The sequence below is a fragment of the Rhamphochromis longiceps genome, linkage group LG10 (genome assembly GCF_057381845.1).
Source record: "Rhamphochromis longiceps isolate RC_006_pf linkage group LG10, R_longiceps_female_GT1.1, whole genome shotgun sequence".
Taxonomy (NCBI): Eukaryota; Metazoa; Chordata; class Actinopteri; order Cichliformes; family Cichlidae; genus Rhamphochromis; species Rhamphochromis longiceps.
Genome location: NC_140566.1, coordinates 23,421,358 through 23,446,994, shown reverse-complemented (window position 1 = coordinate 23,446,994; position 25,637 = coordinate 23,421,358). Strand labels below are relative to the sequence as shown.

Below are 25,637 nucleotides of genomic sequence, written 5' to 3'. Positions count from 1 at the left end.
ACAGTGTCTCTAGCGTTATGTACCAAGTTTAGTTTTACTGAATGTGTCATGTGTGGCAGAGAAATGTGTCCCTATAGACCGCAGAGACAGAATGAATGTGGTCATGGTTTACAGCCCACAGAAGCTGTACATCTCTTTACAATGAGCCACTAGTATTGATATCTCCATCAGCTCGATGAGACAGCAGGCAGCTCAGATGCATCCCTCATGTTCATGTGGCACGAGACCTGAACCCATGCAACAGGAAATATTAACATTAACATGCTAAGATTGAAATTTAAAAACCCTTGAAGAAAACCTCCTACAAGATCATAAAGTATGAAGATACAGCAGAGAGTTTTTCTTCCTTTCCTTCTTCTCTGCCTCTCTGTCTTTCTTTCTCCATATGGCAGCCATTTGTCTGGAGGAGGTCTGTCAGACATAAATAATAGGTTATGAAAAAACAGACGGAGGGAGGGGGGGGGGGACGCTTGCTTTCTTCCTGAGGGACGGGATCTCTAGAGGGCTGGTGTCCTTCATGGCAAAACAAGGAAAAAGTGAGACAGAGGGAGCGAGAGAGAGTGAGAATGAGGGGGACTGAAGGAGAAACTGAAAGAGAGGGAGAAAAAGCAAACTTAGAGCAAGGAAAGTTGACCGGCAGAGCCTCGCATATTTGAGCTATGAGTTTCCGCACTAAAACATGATGAAGTTTGATTAATTGACCAATCAGTGCAGCAGGAAGGAAGACCAAGAGCCAGGAAGAAAGAGAACGTGAGGGAAAGACGGAGAAGAGAAGGGGGAAAGGGAGATGAAGTGCAAGGCAAAGAACATTAAGGCCTTCTCAAGTTTGTGTGCGTTGATTTTCATCTGAAACCAATTAGTTCCAAACCACGAAGACAACACCAAGCCTAGTTTTTAAAAACATCCTCTCTCTTTCCCCTCATCTTCCCCCCTCCTGTCCATTCATGTGTCAGGCTCTGCAGCTCTCTGCTGGGTCTAGACTCCTTTGTGTGTATGCATGCAAGCATATGAGTGCGTGTGCATGTGTGTGTGTGTGTGCGCACTTAAAGGCATTGTGATTAACATTCGCCCCAATTCGCTGAGGGACACGCATTCTAAGCCCTTCCTTCCTGCTCCGAGTGGAATTCTCATTAGCTGATAACTACTTTTCAAGAGACTGCTGCATTCCTCTGCTCGATACCAGAGGCCTTACACACACACACATGCATGCACGCACACACTCGTGCATGTACACAGACAAACGCAGGCACAAATGCACAGGCAAAATCATAGATACAAACAAGCATTCTCACTGGCAGGGAAAACCACAAATGGAACACTCTGATTTTGGACCTTTTCCCCCTGTTTTCATTTTGAAAAGTTTCATGGCTGAAACAACTCTCATACCTGCACTACCAAAAGTTTCCGCAACCACAGACAGGTAGACAGGCAATAAAAATTTCTGATACCTTGCTTCCTGCATTATTCTGTCTTCCAGAGACTGAGGACCAAAGCACTTTCCTTATTAGATTCAAGCCAGAAGTTTATGGTATCTGTTACCAAATGCTCTCCAGCATCTTTCACTCACTTCCCAGGACAATGACGCTGTCAAACAGTGAAATATATAAAGAGAGGTGAAGGTGTCTGTTTTTAAGTGGGAGCAGACAGAGGGGTTGGGTTGGGGGGGGTAGACGGCGACACCTGGCGCTCTGTTTTCTCATCATCATCACACCTCATTTGGATTCATCCTATTGTGAACTTTTGGCAGAGTTGTAGACATTGACTACAGCCAGAGGACATTTATAGTTCCTTTGGGGGCATGGAACCTGTTAATGGGGAAAAGAAATATTGTTATATGTCAGAAGGATTTAAAAAATAAACATATTAGAAAGGATTTGGGACGACATCCATGAAAAAAGAGCAAAAATGAAAGTTCTCTAATCAGCCAAGTCTGGCAACACTGTTACAGTGCAAAAGGTAGCCTGTGAGCGATTAGTCAACAAATGACCAGCTGTCTCATATTCTTCTATATGTAAACTCACCTCCTTTGCCTCTCCATCTGCCTCTCTGCTTACAATAACAATGGCGTGGACTGTTTTGCTTTGCGACATTCAACTCTGTCTAAAAAAACGTCGCGATTTCTCGGGTGCTCAAAGTGCGCCGCAGGCTCGATTTTTCACGTCAACGAATGGGGCTATTAATTTATAATGTGTAATGCAGAGCGGCCTGGTTGTTGTAGAGGAGGAGTGCGCATCAGAAGTAATGGAGAAAGGGAGACTGAAGGGAGGTCACCTTTAAATCCTAAATTCTAAAAAGATTTTTGTGCAGGATCACTGGGGCAAGACACATAATGCAAGTAAGCACTATTTAAATGATGCAAACACAGCAGGGCGTAAGGGCACAGCAGAAACAAGACACAAGTCATGAATCAAAGCATGTTTGTACTGTCCAGTTCCACAAAGGTTCAGAAATCCTGTTAGTTCACAAAAAGGTGGCCACAATGTTGCCTTGCATGTGCCTGTAACTCCTCTTTTCCGCTTGTCAGCTAGAGGAAATCTAAAGTTGTTGCTTTTTTCTGTTAGTATTTCATCGCTCGCAAGCCGCAATTTGTCTCTGTGCTTCCTCTTGTCTACCTGTTGGACCATGCTCTGTTATAGGCCAGTATTGCCACCTACTTTGCTCTCACTCAGCCATTTGTCTGGCTCCTTCCCCTCCCCAGGAACACTTCCCCTTAGCCTGTAAAATGATCACCGGATGGCTACTTGATTTGCCTCTCTTTCTCTCTGTCTGCTCTTCTTTCTCCCCCTTCCTCTCATCTCCTCTTATTTTCACTCTCTCTACTGGCCTCCCGCTCGCCCACCCCTTTATAACCTTAAGTCTCGTGGTCCTTCCTCTCATTTCTCTTCCTCTATCATTTTGTTCTTCTTCCGTTGCTCCTTTCCTCTCTAAAATGGATGCTGTTCCCTGGGGAGTGGTCAGCAGAGAACAGAGGAAGTAGGAGGAACTTACTGTAGAGCTAAAAACTGATGCTCCTTAAATGAAGGCTGTTAATTCAAGGAGGTATTACGTGTTGGCAGTTGAGGTAGATGAGACAGGCACTCAAAAGGTCCTAAAAGGATTTCCTGTCTTAATTAAAACTGATTAACACAGTTTGTCATATTCAGCTTGATTACCACACTTGGAAAGCTAGGTCTCATGGTTTCTTTAGTGCTCCACATTACCTGCAAACTTACTGCACAAACATTTTGGGCTATTTTCAGCTAAAATATGGAAAAGCATCTACTTGTTATACTAAAAGTTTTGGACTATATGTTGCCAGATTTTAAAGTGAGCAGAACACCAGCCGAAAACAGGAGCAGCTTGCTTTACACAGTCAATAACCTGTAGATCAAACAATCACGACATGGTGTGTGGTTGCATTATAGTCAGGGTACAAGGAGTCCCTTTGCCACAAACTGCATGCTGTTCCAGCTCTGCACCATTCCTGAGTTTGTTTCCCTGCTGTTGTTGCGTGATCAGACAGTCTCAGAGGCCCCTGGTTGCACTGGCTGACTCCACTCCTTTTCAATGGGGTCTTCCGCTGTCATAGTCACAGCCGTGGCCCTGAATTCCCATTCCCGTACACACATAAACGGCCCCTTCCAATCCACCCATATGTGCGCGCACACTCACAGACATCAGGGGTGGTGGTGGAGGCTGAAGCCGGAGGTGGGGAGCGCATGGGGATAGCCCCAACCGGAGGCACGCTTCTAGACTTGTGGATGAGGCAGAAAAGCCATTATGAACTGTTATGGTTGGCTGATCGCTCCCTTTCAGCTGCTGAGCTGCAAACAAAAGCGCCAGGCAGAAGCTAAAATAATGGATCTCTTTTCGGCACGCCCCCTCCGGAGCGTATCTGACTTTGTGTGATCACAGATGCATGTTGAGAGGTGGAGGGGAGTGTGCGTTTGTTTGCATCTATAAGTGCACGTTCTCGGAGAAAGCATGCGAAAGTAGAAACGTCATTTTTAGCAACCCATTCAAAGGCCGGGCTGTTTTCTTGAATGGGTTCATAAATAATAGACTTTCATTGACCAAAAATGTTCACGAGGGGTGATGTTCCAAAGGTATTAGTATGATCCTCAGGTGTTACCAGGGAAACAAGGCTATTTTTAGTAAAACACACACACACATATTGAAACACACAAAAACATGGATGCATAAATGTGGATACAAACTCCCACACGGACATGGAAAGAGCCACATCATAGTGAGTAAGACGGTGTACAGCCCTGCTTGCTTAGATTGCAATTGTGATATTAAATATCATCACCCACACAAAGAAAAAGCTCAGCAGTGATGGTTGAACTCATTGTCATACTATTCTTTTACTACTAGGAAGAAAATGTGGGTTTGAAAATTATGCGGCTTGTCTGATTTACAGGCAGTCCTCAAAATATGTTTGCAGTTACCACTGTGTAAACAGCCTGCTTATTTTGAAAGGGTATTACTAGCACAGCACAATGGTAGTGGCACATCAGCTCCTGTTATGTCATTGCTTTCTGTGACATTGAGAGGAGTTACAGCTATCTATCCATGCACTGGTCTATAAATAGACCTGGAGCCATTTATACACCAATGCCACTCTGTGATGCTTTAATGCTGCTTTTTCAAAATAGGATTATGTCTCAGTGTTATTCTTTTATATTTCTTTACATTGCTGTTTTACAGAGATTTACAAGAAAAGGAAAATGTGTATTATTAGAAAACATACAAGTAGAGATAATATATTTACTTTTTTTTTTTAACAAAAAGAAGATGACTCCAGCACTCATACACTAGCATCTACTGACTATGAGTTTCTTCAAATAGGCACATGCTGAAACCCTCGCCCACTGTTTTCTTCTTGAACCCATCATCGTAGACGTCATCTTGTATTCTGTTTCCCTGAGCGTATGCATATCTGCTCTCTATATGGAGACCAAACTTGCCACAATTGACCTCAGACTTGATGCGTGTGAAATTCTGTGTGTTGCACAACTACTAAGCAAACATCTGCTTCCTCCGTGAGGTTTGAAACAAAACATTCAAACACTTAAAAGGGCACGCAGAGTACACTCTCCACCATAGCCAGCCCATTATATTTCAGTGATTTGGAGCTTAGCTGGAACTTTCCTTGCCCGTACTCCACCCCACCAATCACATTTCATGAAATTCGGCCTGTTGATTTTTCCATTATTTTGCTGACAGCCAAGCAGATTAGCAGAATGATTGAATATCTTATATGCTGTCAGTACAGAGTGGATTTTTTTTTGTTGTGGAAAAGCTAATCTACTGTATACTGAATGCACTCCCTAACAGTTGGCTACACTTTAATGTCTTGTGAAAATGATTGTTTTGGCTTAAGGCAGACACCAGACTATAACCTGTGTTATAGGTTATATCTCCACCTGGACTTTGTATTTGGGAGCTGCCAGGTTAGAGGCTGTTTAATGTCTGATCTGACTAAAGTTCAGTAGTGAAGACATGTTTTCTTTGTTCACAGATACCAATAACTTGATTGGCATAGATTCTCAGAATCAAAAAAGTGCCTGCCTTAGTTTGATTGATGTCATGTTATATGTGCAGAATTTCCTAGTATGAAGAAATGAAAAATACTGTGCAAGTATAATGAAAAACCCTTCCCCTCTATCATTCATTAGCCTAACCGCTTGTTTTATTTGTACAAAGATTCCTGTAGCAGCTCAACTTTTATCTGAATGGAAACATCGGAGGTGCTGTCAGTGCTGTTTATGACGCCCATTCACACCACAGTTACAAAACTCCTGTAATCAAACTCACAAATCTGTGTGTTTTATAAAGCTACAGCGAAACGGTAACTTTCCCTCCTGCTAGATTTGCTAAACTGAATAAAAAAAGATGAGATCACAGAGTTTAAGGGGTCTTTTTTTTTCTCTCGTGAAAATACAGTTGAATAACATTTTCTTACAGTTAACAGGCAAATTTCTGAGTAGAGTTGATAGAAGTCATTTGTTATCTGGGTTGTTTGGACTTGAGCGATATTATAGCACAGACCAAGCTCTTTACACTTTTCCCACCCACCAAGAAAGCTGCACTGACTCAGTCAAAATGTTTTTTCCTCTCATTGTGCCTGATTCAAACAGAGTCACAAACGCACAATTGACTGTTTCTGATGAATTTTCCAGTGATCTATTTCTGCCCAAATGACGTTAATCAAAGATATTTTTATCCTGTTAATGTCTTCCAAGTATTAGGCGTGTATATATGCATTTATTTAATTTCATATTAATAATAACTTTTGGAAATCCTCTGTTTATCGAGTAAACAAGGTGTTTTTACACTTTACCCAGTTTGCTGCTCATAATTTTTCTTCATCTCTGTCTTAAAGCCTTTTATTTGGGCATTTATTTATCTATTTTTAACATCAACTGGAGATGTTCACAGCAGTACCAAAGTACAAAAAACTTCTTTTCAACTAAAAAAATTCCAATTTCTAAGTTTTGAGAAAAGCATTTGACCTTCTAAGAAATCTTTTTCGGGTTCAAGGGGAAGGGAAGTGCTAGAGATCTCTTTTTCTGAGGACTTACAACACTGACAGTGAAGGCAGCTCTTGGTGACATACAACACTGGGAAATCTGAAGCAGTTTCTTGACATCAGGCAATGTAATGATATGTCATGTCAAGAATTAGACACAGCAGATTGAGCAGTTCCGTGTTACTACTGTGCTCACTCTCAAAAACCTCAAAAATATTTAATCGTTTTCAGTTCAGCTGCTTATTGGATCATAACCCAATATTTGGTCATATTGGACTGCGGTTATTAGTGATCACTGGAGTCAGAGGTGTTCCTATAGTGTCATATTTCTGTGGCATTTTGGACTATTTAGGTGGGCTATTTGGGCAGGAGCCTAGTTTGAGTTTTGAAAAAGGAGGAAGGGGATGGGTGAGGGATAGGAAGAGAGAATACAATTACAGCTTCCAGTCTTAGAAGGCAGATCCGGATCCATTAGCTCACTAATCACTAAATCAATAGCCACCAAAGAAGCTGGTAGTTCACTTAACCGTGTCTGAATCACATGCGGAAGCGTTGTGCCTTGGGGAGGAGCACTGACTATGCACACCCTCATCTTTAAAATGGCCTATAGGAAAGCAATACATTTTAATGGCAGGTGACAAAACTGCCAAACTATGAACGCTGAAATAGACTAACAATGGAGATTATTCTGTAGATGGGCTCACATATTCCTGTTGCCCACCCGTAGACATATCTCTTGCATTTATCTTGCTAGACTGCATGCAAAAATAATACATGCAGATATTAAAACTATGTTGACTGTAGAAGAAAAATCTGTGCTAATAAGAAACAGGGTTACATATACGGAGACTCTATTCTCACAAATTCCTACTTCAGAATAAAGCATATATATAGGAGAAGAGAAAACAAAACCGTCTATATACCCATTGTTCAGCAGATTTTGGTGCAGAATTTGAATCTGGAACACCTTCTCAACTTCCAACTCAGGAAAGTAGAAGGAATCTCAGAAACCCTGAGTTAACAATCCTAGATGGCGGCAAGGAGCATAAACAGGATGTAAAACAGTTAAACTTTTCATCTGTACTGCCACTGTTGTGTATTTTTGTCTTGCTAAAAAGACTTTATCCATGAATGTGCTGCAGCAGCACTTTTAAGCACAAAGAAAAAAAATGCATTATGCTGTACTGATAGTGATACCTGAAGGACTCTACCTTGCCAAGGACCAAAACAAAAACAAATTTGGTCTTTGACTGAGAACAATTTAACAAAAAACATGACATATTCTGATGGCGTGAGGGCAGAGCTAGGTTTACATGAGTAATCTCCCTTTCACTAGGTTTGTGGTGTCAAAGTTGACACATCAGAAGAAAAAGGAGTAATGGCTTCCAGGACAGACAGTTTTATATTGCAACATACCATAAGCGGGCCATCTATATCCTACTCAGGACAACAGCAATAGCGCTAGCCTTGCTTTTTTCCAACACATGAGCCCTGGGGTAAAAACTACTGATATAATCATGTCACCGTCACGGTCACCCTTGTAGCACAGGACATATTTTAATGCTTTGTCTATATGTTAGACAAGAAATCGCTGTGAAATTTGGTAAAAAAAAATGTAATAGATGGTGGAAAAATAGCATTTTGTGCATAAATATAGTGATATTAACAATATTAATATACAACATGATCTATCCCTATATGAGTATTCTTTTTTCTAAAAGGAAAGCACTAGCTCCAAGTGTGCTGTCAGTCCTGATAATGAGTGATTCTTGGTCATGTGTGAGTAATAAAGCCCAGCACACTGTTTATTTCCTCAACTTGACCTCTTTTTAGAGCATGCATAACTAGGATTATTACACCAACTGCATTGAATGATTTCAGCTTTAACATATTCAATATAAGGTAAGTGCGTGTGTCTGTGTGTGAGAAAGAGATTAGCTGTAAGAGATTAACTGTAATGGCTCTAATTCAGAATTCATATAAGAGGAAAACCGTCCATTCATCATATTTGCTTCACTTGACACAACAACAAACATTTCACTTCATTTTGCTTTCTTTCACCCTATATCTCTCTCTTCCCTCCTCTTATCGCTCTTACTCTGCCTCCATTTGACTTTATTCTGCTCTGCATCCCCCCTCTTCTAAGTCTCTTCCCCCTCCGGTCTTCCCATGGGCCCACAGCCCACAGGAGACAAGGTGATGTCATACCTCCGCTTCCTGGCGATGTGGGTAACTGTACACTGTGTGCCTTGGGCCATGGCAGAGTGTGTGTGTGTGTGTGTGAGTGTACGTGTGAAAATGTGTGTGAGTAGCAAGTAGGTTATCTTTTTGAATGAGAGACACAAATGGAAAGAAGAGGAGGAGAGAGACAGTAGTGGGATGATTGTGAAATTTGTTCCAATAAAGTTTAATTTGTGTTTGCACCATACAATGTTTTCACTTAACTATGGTCCAGTTATGATCATGTTTTTTTGTGGTTATATGCAGTTTTTTGGACATAAATGTTATATATCAGCAAGTCCTCTAGCCTAATCTGTGTATTTGAAACAGCATTTTAACAGCGCTGTGGTAGAATCAGCTATATTCCTCAGTATGGAGCCATAGGCTAGTTTTGTGCCCAGAACTTAATAAATGTACAGTAAATACCTTAGCACTGACAAATCTAAGTATGACTTACATTTAATTTCTGCAAATAACATAGTAAAACACAACCTTTAATTCTTGTATCATGAGCAGGAAATCAAGCATATATGTCTTACATACTTTTCTCATCTGTTTCATTTGGTTTTGTATTTATGGTTAGGCTTAGGGAAAGATTTGAGATTACCTTAAAAAAAGAAATTTGTTTTCATAGTTTTCATAATAAATACAAATTTAAATAATGGACATAATTTAGAGAAATGTTGAACCTCAGTGTGGAACGTTCCATGTCATCCCATCCATCCACCCTGACCTCCTCCCAGCTTCCAGCATCGTCATCTTCAAAATTTGCTAAGACCGCTTAGATTTGTTGGATATAAGATAAGATCAGATAGCCTTTATTAATCTCAGTTTTCTCTTACCGTAGGTGTGATATATGGTTGACAACATGAGTAGACATCAGTCTTGTTTAAGTCTGAGAATGAAAACCTGTATAAGTGATATTAATATACATGATAAGTTTGTGTCAAATGATTTCAGTACAAAACTCACATAACTGAAATTGTTAAATATCTAAGGCAGCACGGTACAACGTTGGTTAGCACAGCACAGCAAGAAGATCCTAGGTTGAACTTCAGCATCTGGGCTTTCTGTGTTCGTTTGCCTGTTCTCTCTGTGTGCTCTGGTTTCCTCTCACTTCCTCCCACAGTCCAAAGATACAGTTAATGGGGCAGAAGAAAGTGGATGGAATAATAGCTTATATTTAAAAGTTGATTCGTTTGCATGCAGTATCTGTAAATGTTGCTGAAAACCTTTCTGGTACTGAGTTATTACTAATATATTTTATAAGTATGTATGCATGTATGTATGTAACTATAACTGAAACTGTTTAATTGAATTGAATTTTCTTGCATTTTCTTGAATTTTCTTGAATTTTCTTGAAACCTTGAGTAGCAAGCAAAGGACAAAAAGTTAGCTATGTTTGTGTAGATGTTAGAGAACTGATTTTAAACATTCCCACAGTTTTTGTAACCTGAGTATATGTGTTATTAAAAGCAAGTTCTTGGTATTCATTTTAAACAAAATTATACTTTAAAACTCTCTCAGACAGGAGCAGAGACGAGAGACTGGATCAAAGGGAATCTGACAATAACTAAACCACTGAGAAAAATGAGATCCACCCTCCCCGCCTCCCCTCTTGTACCTGTAAGCTCTGCCTGTGCCCTAAGCCCAGGGCAATAACACTGGATAGCAGCATGAAGCTGTAAAACAATGTTGAGATTGTGCCTGAAGCAGCTCCCATATAAATCAAACATAAAACCATGCTGGCACTGCAGTCCACCTTGGCCCGCAGCAGCACTTTGAACAGACATCACGTGGAGCTTTCACCTTAACAAGAATTGCTTGCAGCTCCAATGCACTTACAGTAAATGGATAGTACTGTGTGTTTTTATTTTTTCTTAACCTTGTTACTTTATTGCTTATACCCTTACACAGTTTTAGGTTGGATGAGAGAAACGTTTGCAGCATTTTTGCTGACTTGACTACAAAAAAAATAATTCTGACATGTCTTTTAAAATAGTTGACGAAGCCTGAAAATCTAACAGCATTAGCCACATTTAAAGGTTTTATAATAAATAACTGTAACTTATATCATCGAGGATTTAACCAACCAGTCCCAGATTCAGCTCCAAACATACAGAGGCACTCTGTTAAATGTCTTCCATGCCAGTGTTATGTTTACTATGGGTTTGCCGAGGGTTTGCTTGGGTCAGCGTGAAATTTCATCATCTCAGTGAACATGAGGCAGACGTGTGGACATCCACATGGGTTGCAGTTTTTTGTGACCCCTGGACTTTTCCATGAGACACTACACTGCAACACACTAACTCCACAAGCCTCATTCATGTATCCTTCCTTTGTGAAAACCAGCAATGATGCGGCAACCAGCATTGAAATGTATTCATTTGTAGGCTCTGCACTGTTTTTAGGGTGTTAGATGGTAGGACCTAGTACCAGGTACTCAAGCAGGGATCCAAGTGATCTAAGTCAGTGATGTCCAAACCCAGAGGCCTCGAGGGCCGGTGTCCTGCAGGTTTTAGATGTGTCCTCGATCCATCAAAGCTGATTTAAATGGCTAAATTACCTCCTCAATATTTCTTGAAGTTCTCCAGAAGCCTGGTAATGAACTAATTATTTGATTCAGGTGTGTAGACCCAGGGTGATATCTAAAACCTGCAGGGCACTGGCTCTCAAGGCCTGGAGTTGGCCAAACCGGATCTAAGTAATCCAAAAATGTAACGTCAACAGACTACAGCCTGTTGTCATCACCAATTGGCTACTCAAAGAGACATGAGAGTGACTCCTTCCTGAAAACCAAAACCGCCATTTTTGAAACCTGACAGTGAGGGAAATGGCTATACAAACACCCTGGTCCTGGAGTTTGATAAAAAGCCTTAGACTGGGTAGCAGGTATACCTTTGCCTCGACATCCTCAATTACTGACTTCACGGGACTTTCAGCCACGTTGAGTGGATGCACATAAGGTGGAATTGTAGTGGAAAATGTGGAAAATGCCATATTTTTTTGTGATACCCTTGATTTATCAATAAGACACTACTATATAATACAACAACTACACAGGTGTCCATCAGGCAGACTCCTAGCAGACTGGAAAAAAGTGTGCTGTGACTCTGAACATGGTATCCGGTCTTTAAGTCTGCTGTCATTAGCTGTTTCCCGGTCCAAACTCTGCTTCAGATCCCAAAGCCAAAGAAACACTGCAGCATCACTGAGAGTTAAAAACTGTCTAAATTCTTTCGTCTTTAATAAAATGATCAGTGTGGCTGCTCTACCAGGGGAAACATAAGTTTAAAGTTAAGTTTAAACTTATATTTTAAGTTTAAAATCCAGGCATCCATGAAAACAGAATTTATGAAATTTAATAGAGTTAGAATTTAGCAGGGAGTTAGCTTGCTAGTTCCCATCTAAAGATGATACACCATGTTCTGACTGAAAAATTAAAACTTACAGATCTGCTATCACTTCCGACATAAATGAAGACAGAAAACTAAACAGCAGTGATGTTTGCAGGGTTACTGAAGTCGGGCTAACTGGTATATAATTATGTGCTAGGTGGTTGCTAGCTATATGGCTAGCATGATATAAACACAGTGAAGCTAATGTATGCTAACTTTTTTCCACTCGATAAAAGTTAACACGAGGGTGGTTAGGGACAAATTTCAATTGCATGCCAGGATGCTTTAAACTGACCAAACCTCAGTCAGGAGAACAATTGAGATAATCAATACACAATATGAGGTTAGTCATTAATATACTGCTGCATGGGCTGGGCTGTAGTAAGATTGTAAGGTTTTAAAAACTGATCTTTAAAATGAACAGTGATAATAAAAACCGAGAGAGGCCGACAGTGGTCACTGACCTTTTTTAGGGGCTTGTTCAGATTAAATAGAACAAGATACAAAGCATTAAAATATGTTAAAAACACAACAGCCTTAATAAACTCAGAGCAGTTGGGAACTGGGAGCACAGTTCATACCTCATTACTAAAAGACCAAATAGTTGCTGGTGTCTGATCGGGTGGATGTGGGTGTGAGTATTTCAGAAACTGATGATCTACTGGGAATTTCCCACACAACCATCACTAGGGTTTAAAGAGAAGTAGTCGGGGGTAGTATTGTGAAGGACATTTTCTTTGCATCCTACAACCAACTGAGCATTGTTTGAAGGCCACAGCCTCACTGAGTATTTTTGCTGACCATGGTGATCCTTTTATGACCACAATAAACCACAGTATCTTCTGATAGCTGGATAATGAACCGTGTGAAGCAAACTAAAATAATCTCAAACTTGTACCTTAAAAGTCACTAGAAAAGGGGGCCCAACATGGCACTAGCACGGTGTACCTAATCCAATTACAATGCAGATTACTAAGAATCTTTATTTTCTAACCCAGTCTCTCCTTCCTTCTCTCTTGTCCTATTTGTTCATTTTTCCAAAACTCCCGACCTCTCCCTCGTTGCCCTCAGTGTTCACCACCTCTTCACCTACTGAAGTCGGCAAACAATGAACCACTTCAAAAGGTTGGTTTGCTTTAGACATTCCTTTTTGGAGAAGGAGAGAACAATTATAGCTACTCCTTTGGTCTGGGAACACGCAAAAAGGATGTCACCTAAAAACAGAAATGAAAGGAAGTGGCAACAGGATAAAATAGGGAGTGAGTAAGACATAAAGAAAGAGAGAGAGGAAGCCACAGTATCCTGCAATGACATGGCTGCGGCCACAGCCAAACACTCTGAGTTATCTGGGATGTGTGGTATTTAAGATATTTGCCATAAATAGGATCCAGCTGTTTGTTCAGAACTCTATTTTTCCTTTGGTCTGACAGGTTTTTTTCTCCTTTTTATTTTTGTGTCCTGAATGAAAGGAAAAGGAAGAGGAAGAGATAAGAGGTTAAACTCAGACATTTCTTTCCCAGACAGGAGACTGGGCAGCAGCACAGAGAAGAGTGGGAGTAATGGCTTTGCTTACGCATTTAGTGCCAGAATAAGAACTATTCCATGATCACTTCCAGGAGAATGAAAAGAGGATACTGTAATGGCTTTTTCATCATGTTCCTGACATTTGTGAAGTCATGGTTTTACTTAGAGAAACAGGCTTTCTGTTCCCATTGCCACATAAAGAAACAAAATTTATTATATTATGTTGTATTATATAATATTATGTGTTTAAAAACAATTGAGTTGGAATGAAATGGAATGAAAAAAGAAACTCATAGTTTCATAACTTTTTCTCAAAGTTATGGGAAAGCTGATGATTTTTTTTATGGTTTAGAAGTGAATAATACTTAAACAACTTAATAGCAAGCCCTTTCCTTTGTTCTGAACGTCATCAGGAAGTCTCAAACGTCAGTCATACTTGGAAAAATGAAGTAATAAAAGGTGTTTTCAGTGGAAGGGGCCATAACTCAGTTAACTCAGTTTCCTGCATAGGATACTGTGAGGTGCCATTTGCCTGGGTGTCCTCTAAAGATTGTAGATTGTGTATTGTAGCTTTCATCACAGAGTGTATCTGTGAATGTTTTTTCATCTCTTGTGGCAGAGTGCAGTGTCAGTAGTGTAAAATTCCTGAGCGTTGAAAAGGATTAAAAAAAACGAAAAGCAATGTGACTTCACTCCTAATTATTCCACTCGGGATATTTTTGACCATTCGCAGGCGTCATAGCTGCAGTTGGTCTAAGTGTGAGAGTGTATTTGTGTATGTGAGACATCGCAGCTGAGACGACAGGCCAGCTTCCGGTCTTGATAAAATGTGTGTGGGTGTGTGTGTGTGTGTGTGTGTGTGTGTGTGTGTGTTGGCTTCCCAACTAAAACAATAGATGACACTGCTCCCACATTTGTGGAAGTACAAACAGTGATTTAGAGAGTCACACTTAGCACGTGTAGGACTGTGGGTGTCTGTGCACAAGTCATACCGAGTGCAGGTATGACAGGGGAAACAATCACGCTGTTATTGTCGTCCCTCTCTTACTATTTTTAGGAAATTTGCAGGATATGAATGTTTAGAAAGTTCTGCTTTGCAATATCTGGTAACTGTGGTTATGTTACACTTTTGTCTGCACTTGATTTTGATGATATTGGTCATATGCATACTTTCGCCTCCACATACAAACCTTTTCATAATATTTTATCAGAGGTGATGCTTTTCCCACTCCTCTCAATAGCTTTGCCTTTTATTCACACTGAACTTGTTAAAAGAGGATTGAAATATCGCTGCTGCCTACTGTGGAGTTTAATTCTTTTATTTCATTGGAACCTTTTAAAAGCTTAAATCTTCTTGTTGAAGCTGACACCTTTAGGGGTCGACTCAGTGGATCAGCTGCTTCCTATATTTATATAGACCATATATAAATTAGCAATCTATGAGACTACTTACATTTAAAAAAAGATTGAATATTAAAAATAACTCTTGCATCTCTGTCCGAGTAACCTAGTTCAACATTACTGTTATTAAAAGTGAATTAACAGTGAAAAATCAATTTGTTTAATAGAAACAATGTCTCATGAACACAAATAATTAAAATCATGGGTATACCCCAGCAACCTGTAATCCATCCACTCATCCATCTATTCATTTTCTATCACTTATCCAGATTTGGGTTTGTGGGGGCACTCTGAGCAGAGAAGCTGAGACTTCCCTCACCCACCTCTTCTAGCTCATCCTGGGGGACACCGAGACGTTCCCAAGACAGCTGAGAAATGCAATCTCTCCATTGAGCCCTCTGTCTGCCCCGGGGCCTCCTCCAGGTAGGACATGCCTGTAATACCTCACCTAGAAGGCGTCCAGGAGGCATCATAGTCAGATCCGTGAGTCACCTCAACTCGTAATTTAAATGCCTTTTGTAATGAGATCATGTTTCACATGTTTCATAAAGGTCATTAAAAGGGAAAAAAAGTATAATCTTGCAGCTCTGTAGCACACTTTGCACAGAGGGATCAATAGTTCTGCTTGTGATTGATCACATGACAGTTTTCATATAGGAGCATAATGGATAATAAAGCATGAAGGTTCCGTTTAAATTTTGGATGGAGAAAATGAATTGGGTCAATCTTACTTTACAAACAAGGTTCCCTCATAGACTAAGACTTTAGTTATTATTTAGTTATTTATTTATATCAACTAAGGTGTTCTTGAAATTTTCAGGAACTAATAACTCATAACCTCTATTTGTAAAACCAAGACCAGGACCATTTATATGAGGTAATACCAAAACAGGCGAGTTTTCTGAATACACTGCATTACTGCAGTTCATGCAGTTCCATACAAATGTAGCAATAGCTTTGTATATTTAAAAGAAGACTGCAGAAAAACCATAATGTAGATGCTGTACTGCTCTATTGTGCTGAAGTGAGAGATGAGTGTGAAAGCAAAGCTGATGATTTATTGGTTATCAATGGTCCTACCCTCGCCTGTGTCCACCAGCTGTGGGTAGTGACGGAAAGAATTAGAACACTGAAACCAGCAGTGGAAATGAGCTTCCTTCAAAAATGTTGGGCTCGCCCTTAGCGATGTAGCGTGCAGGGGGAGGCTCTGACAGCAGCCCCTACTCTTACACATTGAAAGGAGCCAGTTGGGGCAGTTGGGGAATCTTAGTAATATGCCTCTTAGATGCCTTCTAGGTGAGGTGATTTCATCCATTTCTAAATGGTAGACGATCCTGGAAAGAACCAGGAAACTCTGGAAAGATTATATCTCTCAAGCTGGCTTAAAGTTTAGGACAATATTTCATGTGGGAAAACAACTTGTTTGATAGGAAGTTCAGTTTTTTGGGAGCATATCGACACATCAGCAGATGTAAAGCTCATAAAGACATTTATTATGCTTTAATTCACTATTCTTTCCCCTAAAAAGTTCCGCAACCAAGGCGTGTTAGCAGTTGCGCTAGTTTATTATGCAGTGACAGTAGTTATTATTAGTAGTGTTCTAATAAAACCTTTCTTTGTGTTGATATTACAGTCTGCAGACGGGGTTTGCACTTACGAAAGGTTTTGATCTTCTCAGGATTATTTCTTTCTTTCCTTTGTTTTTTTTAAACAATCTAGAAAGGACTCTCTTTGCTATATAGTAGTTGAGCTTATTTGTTGAACCGTACCATTTGCTTCTGCTCTGAGTACAAGATGCATTTTTGCAGCCCAGCAGAATGTGTCTATCCAGCAGAAATCATTTATTAGGAAAACAGTTGCAATAGGGCAAACCACAAGCATCCGGACGATTCTCTGAGTTGTCAAAATGCTCCTTCTCGCTTTCTCTGTCCCCCTAGTCTGCCTTCCTCCCCCATTGTCTCAGAGTGCAGTAGCAGATGGGGAGACAAGTGTCAGCATTTCCAGTTGGATCAGCTGACGGATATGCATCCCCTGCTTCCGTTCCTGTTGGTGTGTAAATGTTTGCTTGTGTGGAGGAGAAAGGTGACATGACAGAAAGGTAACATGTAGAGCAATCCTTTTTTAATATCATGAATTATTATTTCTTTGGCCTGCTTTAAAAAGCAATAGACTGTATTTGTTTCTCCCCCGTTTACAGGGCTTGATTATTAAGATTGTTGCTTAACCAAATCTGCATCTGTCTAATAAGAAAATGCAATGCAAACTTTCCAGAGGTATCCTCTCTTTGCTATACAAACTTTGTAAACTTCCCTGATAGGAGGGAGGAAGCAACACAGAGAAAGAAAGAGAAGAGAAAAAAGAACCATAAAAATTAAAAACAGAAGATAAAACAAAAACAAAATAAGGAAGAAGAGCTGTTTGAAGAAAATTGATGCGGGAACGTAGTAGGATGGAGCAGGAGATGAAAGTAGGCTGGAAATTGAGAGAAGGGCAGGAAGGGAGAGTAAAAAAAAAGACGGAATTGAGGAAAGAGAGACGAGTAACAGATGAGAGAATGTGTCCTAGTTCCAGCGTGTGTACGTGCTGATTGCTGTGTGTGTGTGTGTGTGTGTGTGTCTGCTAGAGTGGTTTGTGTTGCAGGGATCTTGGCTGCTGTCAGGCTAGGGGACTCCCAGAGGAAGCCAGTCCTTGTTCAGTTTACAGTGAATGATTCCCTTCCTGCCCTGCACAGCCCTGCAGGCCAATGGCCAACCAGGTTTGTGTGTATATGTGTGTGTCTCTGGGTGTTTGTGTACTGAGCTGCTTCATAGGGTGGCCTGCTGGAATGAAGGAGAGACACTGTCCTGTAAATGAGAGGTCACAAGTTGTGTAATCGGCAGTGTTTGTCCACCAACAGCCATGTGTCCACTTAGAGTCCTTAAGAAAGAGAGGTCTACCAGTTTTTTTCTTCTTCTGCACACGAAATGTCTTCACAGCATTTTTGTGACAGAAAACAAATTTAAAAAGCAGAAAACTTTTTTTTTTTTTAAAAGCATGTTTATATTTATTCTCCTTAAGTCAGGGACTATACATAAAGAACTCATACTGAAAGCAAAGGCAATTGCTATGCAGAATTGCCCTTTACAGAGAGCTTCATATCTAAATTACTATTAGTTTAGTTTAGTTTAAATGTTATGATGCATTGTTTGCTCTAAACGAATTATCTATGTCCCATATAAATGTTTAGAGTGTAAATAGTTGACAATGACAAAAGTTGATACATCAATAGAGAATTTAAGATTATTGAAAAAATTGTATGGTAAGACGGATTACAAGTATTTTAATTTAGCTCTAATTTAACTTGTGCACAAAATGATTATTTCAGTAGGAAAGGGCAGACCTATTGCTCAACTTGAAACAGTAATTTGTCACACTCATGGTGCTTGGATAAGTAATAATCCTACTGTAATGTTCCCTGCCAACTCTGTTTAAATCCCACAATAATATGGGACTTGTTGGAGACATGAATCAGCTCCAGTCCTCCCGAAAAATTTTTAAACCACGCTCCAGTGTTTCCTCCAGGATATTTTCCTGGCACAGTCGACTCTAAAACAACGTTTCAGGCCATGTTCTGTTTCAGCCGTTACACATTAAGTGTGGATTAGATGAAGAATGCCACTGCTTCCAAAAATGTGGTGAAAATACTTGATCGGGGTGAATGGGGCTGGTAACATCTGTCACAGCTTTGTGGTTACAATCGTTTCGACTGGAGTGGAGAAAGTCTTCACTAAAACTAGTGCATATGGGGTTTCCTTACAGTTTTCAAAAAATTAGCTGCAAGTGCTTTGTTATGCAACTGCTCGGTACACATATTGTGTCTAAGAATGAAAATCTGTCAACAGCAGGAAATTGACACTGGATGTTTGGCATCTATGGGGAAGTTCAGCTATTTCAGATATTTTGGTGGTGGAATAACATTTTAACAGCATAATATTATTTTAGGTAGAAATAAAAATAAAATTCCAGTCCTTCAAAATGTAATTATCTTTATACAAAGAGTTAGATAGTAGAATGACTCCTGGGATGGCTTTCCTTGATTATTTTCCTTCTGCTTTTTCAGATGGTTTAATTTACATTGATTTTTTGTACATACTATAAGACAGTTAATATATAAAAATATACTATATCAATTGTTAGGTATGCCTGTTATATACACGAGTCGTCTTTACTTGGATTTGGACGTGTAAACCCAAGAACCATACATGGAAGTTTAGACAATGCCTCCATCTTGTGGCCAAATGTATATTTTGCCTATAGTAAATATCTTTAACAGTGTAATTTATCAATAAAACACCAGTTTTCACATTGGAATAATGCCATAGAAATTACATCAGAAACAGACTAAATACAAAACTAAAGGCACTACAAGAGCGCAAACATCCGCCAAGGCAGCTCAATAGTAATATTATATTTTGCATATACTGATTTTGTTTTTTAAATGCACTTTAAGAAGTTTCTCGTGTTGTAAAAACAAGTGCAAAGTGGAGGCTTTTGGTATCTGCCATGTTCAAACCTATTTTTATATACTTGACATCATTTTTAGTGTAATTATTTGTTGTTATTTTTTATTTGTGTAATTGTAGTACATCAATCAATACGCACCACATTTGCAAGAATCATAGCTTCTAGGTTAAAATGCTTTTTGTCAGTTTTTGAGCAATAACTTGATCATTTGAAGACCTTGAAGACCTTAGTGGATCCATGCCAGATTTTAATGGATCGTTAACACACACCCAAAGAATGACAGGCACACAACCAAACTCCTACCAATAACATATTGCTCCTTGGCAGAGGTAATAACTATCATAAATACAGTAAATCAAAAATAGTATTTATTCATTCATGTATAATAATACAGGCTTAATCATTACATTTAAATAGAGTGAATACAATATGTATTACTTTGTGAAAAGGTGATATAGTTACCTTTTTATTCCTTCACTGTAAGCATACATTATTTAGAAAATGTCTTTTACAATGTTGAGTAGAATTAAATGTTATTAGCAATAAATCTTTATAAATACATATTCATAATAATCTAGGATAAAGTTACAGTAACAGGATTTTAACTCAAAATTAAAAAGGGGGGAATTTACTTGAACTGTGAAGCATTTTACAAAATAAAAGAAAGCTTACGTTATATACCTGCTATACATCGTACATAAACACACTTAATAAAAGCTTCACTCATTTCTCTGACAAAGTTTTCACATCTGCTTTTATAGGTCTGTCAGCCTTCCAACAGTCACACAAATACAGTATATTAATACAATAATAATTCTTAGCAACACAAATTATTTAAGAGCTGCTGTTTTAAAAGGAAGAATTCTGGCTTCACAGTAACACCATATCATCTTTGCTCTCTTGACTCCCTCGATCGACATATTCATTACAAAATGAGGAATTGTTTAGGAAGACTAAATATCTATTGATTGAAATTCAATTATTATTATTAATTCAATCCATATAAGACATTTTTAGATTACTACTGTAAACCTTGAATATCTTTCCTTTCTTAAATTTTGAATTCAATGCCATATTTTTGGTTTTATTCTTTAATTATATTCTTTTTTTGTGCCAGACATTAGTAATGCTAAATACATTTACGTATGTAAATTGCATATTTTTTCCTCCCTGTGGTGTTTCAAATCAGGGTTTAAATTAATCACTTTATATATTTTCTATCTGCAGTGAGATAAAGTATATATGCTATGCACTTACAAAAAAAAACTGTGCTGGATATGATCACATATCCATACAATGATCATTTATAAACTGTTCAGTCAAATGTTAAATTTGTGTATGAAGAGCGACATTTAGCCCAGTAAGAGTTTTGCCTCAGCCATTACCAGAAATAACAGATTTTCAGTGACCTCATAATCGTTTGTCAAGTGTAATTTTACACTAATAATGTGCATTTAAACATTTTAGCGAATATACAGTGCCTGCTGACATTTGGCTTTACATGTTGCCTGCAGGCCTTGGCAGGAAAAAAACGGCCTTCTGACCCTGGTGGGTGTCTGGTCCGGCTTTGGGCTGGCCGTTCCTCTTCAAGGCGACGTACCAGTTGTACTTCTGAGAACGATACGTGTTGTGATGGTTCTCTTCATATTTCTCCAGGAAGTAACACTCATCGTTCAGAGCTTGCTGAAGCAAGAAAATGAAAGGGGGGGGGGGGAGGATTGATTATATCACCAATATACGGTTAAAGGTAATGCGGGCATTCACAAACAGTAACTGAGCAGGATACAACGAGGAATATTGTAACATACTGAATCACCAAAATAATAATCAACATAACAACCCTCTAAAATAAAGCTTGTCTGTTTTATTTTAGACATCCCAGTGACAAATTATTAGTCACAGCAATTTGGTAATTACACTGAAACTTTCCACTGTTTTGCAGTCTAGGTTGTTTTGCACAACCGTTACAAAACTGTAACGATCAGCGAGTTTAAACTTACGCTGAGAAAGGAATGAACAATTGTGTGACTTGATGAAAAAAGAATTGAAACTGTTACATAGAAAGACAAACGGGACCAGTGAGCATTAGTTGCAATCTGTAAGTGTTCAACCTTTCCATCCAAAATTCATTTTTAAGTCAAACTGCAAAATATATATATATATATATATATATATAAACACAACTCACTACTCCACAGAGGCGTCCATTTCTGTTCATAGCCAGATACCTTCCTGTCGCCTCACCTTTGATGACCACCACCCCCGCACTCACAGCCTTCAGCCTCAGGATGTCTGCAACACACATTACACAACACAACACCACAGCGTTATTGCTTTTTTTGTTTTTTTCTGTTTTCTTTTCAAAGTTAACTGGACGATCAAATCATGTAAAAACAATGTAACTGTGATATCCCGGAATAAAAGTTTAATAAGTATTTTTCAGGGAAACTAGGCCCTGCTGTCCAAATGTGTACACAGGTTAAGATGCTATTATTGCAAAACCAAATCACTGAGCAGCTTTACCAGCAGCCTAATTATTATTCCTTTAGTGGCAAGATGTCCTCTTTTCCTCATACCCTCATAACCTTTAATCAAAACATCTTAAGTTTACCCATTCTCTTTTGTTTACCATCGTTATAACAATCACGAAGACTTTTAACCTAATGTTGAAACTAAAGTTAAAAGCCTCCCCTTCATATCTTGCACGTAATCTCTGGCTCCTGATTTTGAAATATAACCAGCAATCACAAATCAAACAGTTCTTTTGTTTTTTTCCTCACCATATGTGTCATTTTCTTGCCTCCCACCATTGACGGTTCCATCTGGTAAAATCCTTAGGTGATAGCCTCCATTCATACTGTAGAGCCTGGTCAGTGTCTGGGCTTCCTGCTTGGACAGGTCCAGGGACCCAGGTCCAAAAGGCAGCACTGTAATGTCTCCCTCAGACATCACACAGAGAGTTTGAGGTATGGACGGAGCAGCGTGATGTCCCTGTGTCTGCAACGACAGAGAAGATCCAACGTTTTCACTGTTCACGTCACCTGGACTGCGGCTGAGACACAAGACGAAACAGGAAGGGGAGGACAACGTCGCCTTCATAACATGATTACAGGAAATGCTCCCCTTTCCTACCCTCGCCTAATCACTTTCTCCATCTGCCTGGCTCTCTGTAACTTTCTGTCAGCCTTTTAAGGAACACACTTTATTATGAAGTGATAAAACCATCCAGGGATCAGTTCTGGATGAAGGCCAGGAGGGGCAGCAACATGACCGGACTTGTTTTAGAACTGAGCATCACTTTGATTCTCTTTGGAAAAATAATTTCCAGATGGTGGGTGATGTAATCTTACACCTGAAATCAGTGTGAGGCTAGACAACAAAATAACCAACACATGGACATAACAGCCAAGAGAGAAATTTGTGGTAATTGTTTAACTTCCTTTAAGTAAGTTTTATATTAGCCAGCATAATCTTACAAATAGGTGCAAACACATGACGCTGAATCCTACTCGTGGGATACTGGACCCTTGACATTCTTCCTACACTCTCTGAAGCATTAACACTAATCTATCGTTCAGCTGGATTTAACAGACATGTTAACACGTCAACAAATCAGCGACTATCAATATGAGAATTTAGAGCCCAGGCAGCCCTCTTGGTCTTACCCCTGGATTCCCTGCTTCCTCAACAGCTTTTCCAAAAAACAGTCAAGCTCATTTTAAAGCCACACTGTCAGTATAGTTTTTATTTCCTGGATGCTTGAGATCCCAGAGCAGCGGTAGCTGTCATAAAGTCAATCCAGTCCAGAAACAGCAGTGGCAGACCAAGCCAGTGGGGATACTCTAACACGCACAGGTCTTTGTTATCATTTGAAACCGGAGGTATAGCTGCTGAAGAGCCAAGTTAGCCCACATCTGGAATGTCTTGGAAGAAGCAGAGAGAAGAAGGGGAAAAAGAGAGAGAGCGAGGGAAAGTGAAAGCCACAGGAGGAATGTAAGGCCTACCCACTGGCGGTCTGTTTTTCCTAAGAACAAGATCTGGAGGACAGGATTACTGGATATGAGAGCTTGTGCCAGACTGGCTTGGGGACCTTCGGACAGAGCAGCAAGTGGGAATGACGTCAAAAGTCCAACCAATGACCGAGTCAGAGTACAGATGTGTGGGAGGAGAGCTGGAATCTGTGTGTATTTTAGTGTTTATTTCAGTGTAAAGATGAAGAGCATGACGGTGAGCTAAAGTAAAGTTTGGTGGGGGGGGGGTGCAATGAAAGCCACAAAAATAAGAGGCTTTCCGTTGACCCTGCAGTGGTCCGAGTAAACAACCTTTAGTTTGCACGTTTCTAGCACCTCTTTTACTTTGAATCACTTGGCAATAGTTCTACATGTGCTTCACAAGAAGTTTTCTCTTATTTCATTTGAATTGGCTTCACTGTAAGTTGTTTTGGCCTTTGACTAACAGATTGTACTGTGTGGTAAAACGGACTGTACCACATACTGTAACCACTCATCTACCACAATATTTCATTATTCTCACGTGCACTCTACTGGTTGTTACCTTGTCTTTAACTCTTTACCCCTTGACTAACACTCTTTTCTGACTGAGCAGTTTCTTTCGTATTTCAGGCCTGCCTATAGAACAAAACAACTAGGTTAGTGACAGTGATCACTAACCTATACATCTACCCTTGGAAAAACCCAGAAGCTGTTCTAACGATCATCAAACCACATCTTTATTGATATATGTATATATATATATATATGCAGAAGTATCAAAAAGCAGGGGAAAAGTTATGTTACAGATATGTACACACACAGACCAGACAGTCAAAAAGAAAGCACAAAGAAAGACAAACATTAACTTCATTTTTTGTTATGAAGATCCGTATTTAACTCTGCAGCACTAATTACTAGCCAACTTTATTACCACACAGACAATAAGCCATCTTCACCTACCTGTGACAATGTCATGTGACAGTGCCCCCGTTGAGCCAGCATGTCCTCTTTTTTTCCTCTTAACTGAGGCTTGACTGAAACAAAGTTTTTGGGGCCTCTTGTGCCAAACTGTCTTCCTCCTTTCTCTGCCAGTGAAGTGTCTGGCCTTTATACGGGCTTCTTAAGTATGAATTTGAACTCCATCCACTCCTCCCTCACCTCACCCCCTCTTCTAACAACGTCAGAGGACGCATTTTAACAGGCTAACGTCAGGACTAAAATTACCATCCACGACTGGAGAGGGAGAAGGAGGACAAGCCAGACCCTAGAAATGAGCCAGGCCGCCTGTCTGACTGAGCACTGATACATTCTTGTAGTGGTGTCCTCCTGGAGACACTGGCAGGCAACACAATATAAACATTTATAAGAGACACAAAGGGAATGACTTCAGCTTCCAGAATTAACATAATGCCAGTGCCTTTGGATTCCAAGTTCTGCTTCCCATATTACAGGATAATAGGATTCCATAAAATTCCTGCAAAACATATAATGCTCAGGTATCAAAAGTACGAGTGCATTACATGTATACAGTAAAAGTATGTGGGGTGTAAATGGAGGAATACTGTACTTAAATGAGGCATTAAGGAAAAACAAAGTTGTATTTTCAACAAAATACTTCATATCCAAAACAAAGATTCATAAAAAAAAACAGAAAGAAGGAAATGTCGAGTTTTGTACCTCCATAATTCCAGCTCTGTAATCTTGAAAAAGAACAGACACACTCTCCTAAAAGGTTAACCAAAAGATATGAGGCTGATTTTTGACTGGCAGTAACACTGAAGCAGCTCTGAGAGGAAAACACATTAAAAAAAAGGAATGTAAGTCCAGAAGATAACACAGAAATGATCGACACCCTCACATTAGCGCTTACACAAGGTTAATGTTGGGAATTTGGGGGGAGTTATAGGAATTTATGATTCAAAATGCTGCAGGACATATTAAAAGCATTTTCCAAAGCCTATAAAAATAGACATTTTTGGATATGCACTGTGATGCGCTGACATTTCTAAAAAATGGTGGAAATGGCTTCCAAGACATGGCAATCTCAATATCTATTTTTGCAGCCGTTCACTGTCTTTCCTGCAG

At 39.5% G+C, this 25,637-nt stretch overlaps 1 protein-coding gene and 1 long non-coding RNA gene across 4 annotated transcripts; one reads left to right on the top strand and one right to left on the bottom strand.

Moving 5' to 3' along the window:
* Nucleotides 1-17,057: 17,057 nt before the first annotated feature.
* On the top strand, nucleotides 17,058-21,211 carry LOC146660949 (uncharacterized). Its single transcript, XR_014913565.1, has 3 exons — nucleotides 17,058-17,155; nucleotides 17,681-17,812; nucleotides 21,075-21,211. It is a non-coding gene; the product is annotated as an uncharacterized LOC146660949 (long non-coding RNA).
* On the bottom strand, nucleotides 19,787-24,681 carry LOC146660948 (putative fibroblast growth factor 1). Of its 3 annotated transcripts, none has more exons than XM_085421026.1 (4): nucleotides 24,513-24,681; nucleotides 22,341-22,557; nucleotides 21,749-21,852; nucleotides 19,787-21,243 (listed from the first exon to the last, which is right to left on the bottom strand). In XM_085421026.1, the coding sequence occupies exons 1-4, from the start codon at nucleotides 24,552-24,554 to the stop codon at nucleotides 21,058-21,060; spliced, it is 549 nt and encodes a 182-aa protein (XP_085277152.1). In that variant the 5' UTR covers nucleotides 24,555-24,681; the 3' UTR covers nucleotides 19,787-21,057. The 3 variants fall into 3 exon arrangements, with proteins under 3 accessions (XP_085277152.1, XP_085277153.1, XP_085277151.1); XM_085421027.1 differs by lacking the exon at nucleotides 24,513-24,681 and adding an exon at nucleotides 23,226-23,749; XM_085421025.1 differs by lacking the exon at nucleotides 24,513-24,681 and having other exon boundaries at nucleotides 22,341-22,767.
* Between the last annotated feature and the right edge of the window lie 956 nt (nucleotides 24,682-25,637).

What these genes read in the sequence shown, in the direction of transcription:
- LOC146660948 (XM_085421025.1), bottom strand. Translation starts at nt 22,659, where the DNA reads ATGAAGGCGACGTTGTCCTCCCCTTCCTGTTTCGTCTTGTGTCTCAGC. An exon ending in GCAAGAAAATGACACATATG is followed by an intron (nt 21,853 to 22,340) that starts GTGAGGAAAAAA and finishes TGTGTGTTGCAG; the next exon opens with ACATCCTGAGGCTGAAGGCT. An exon ending in ATGGACGCCTCTGTGGAGTA is followed by an intron (nt 21,244 to 21,748) that starts GTGAGTTGTGTT and finishes TTCTTGCTTCAG; the next exon opens with CAAGCTCTGAACGATGAGTG.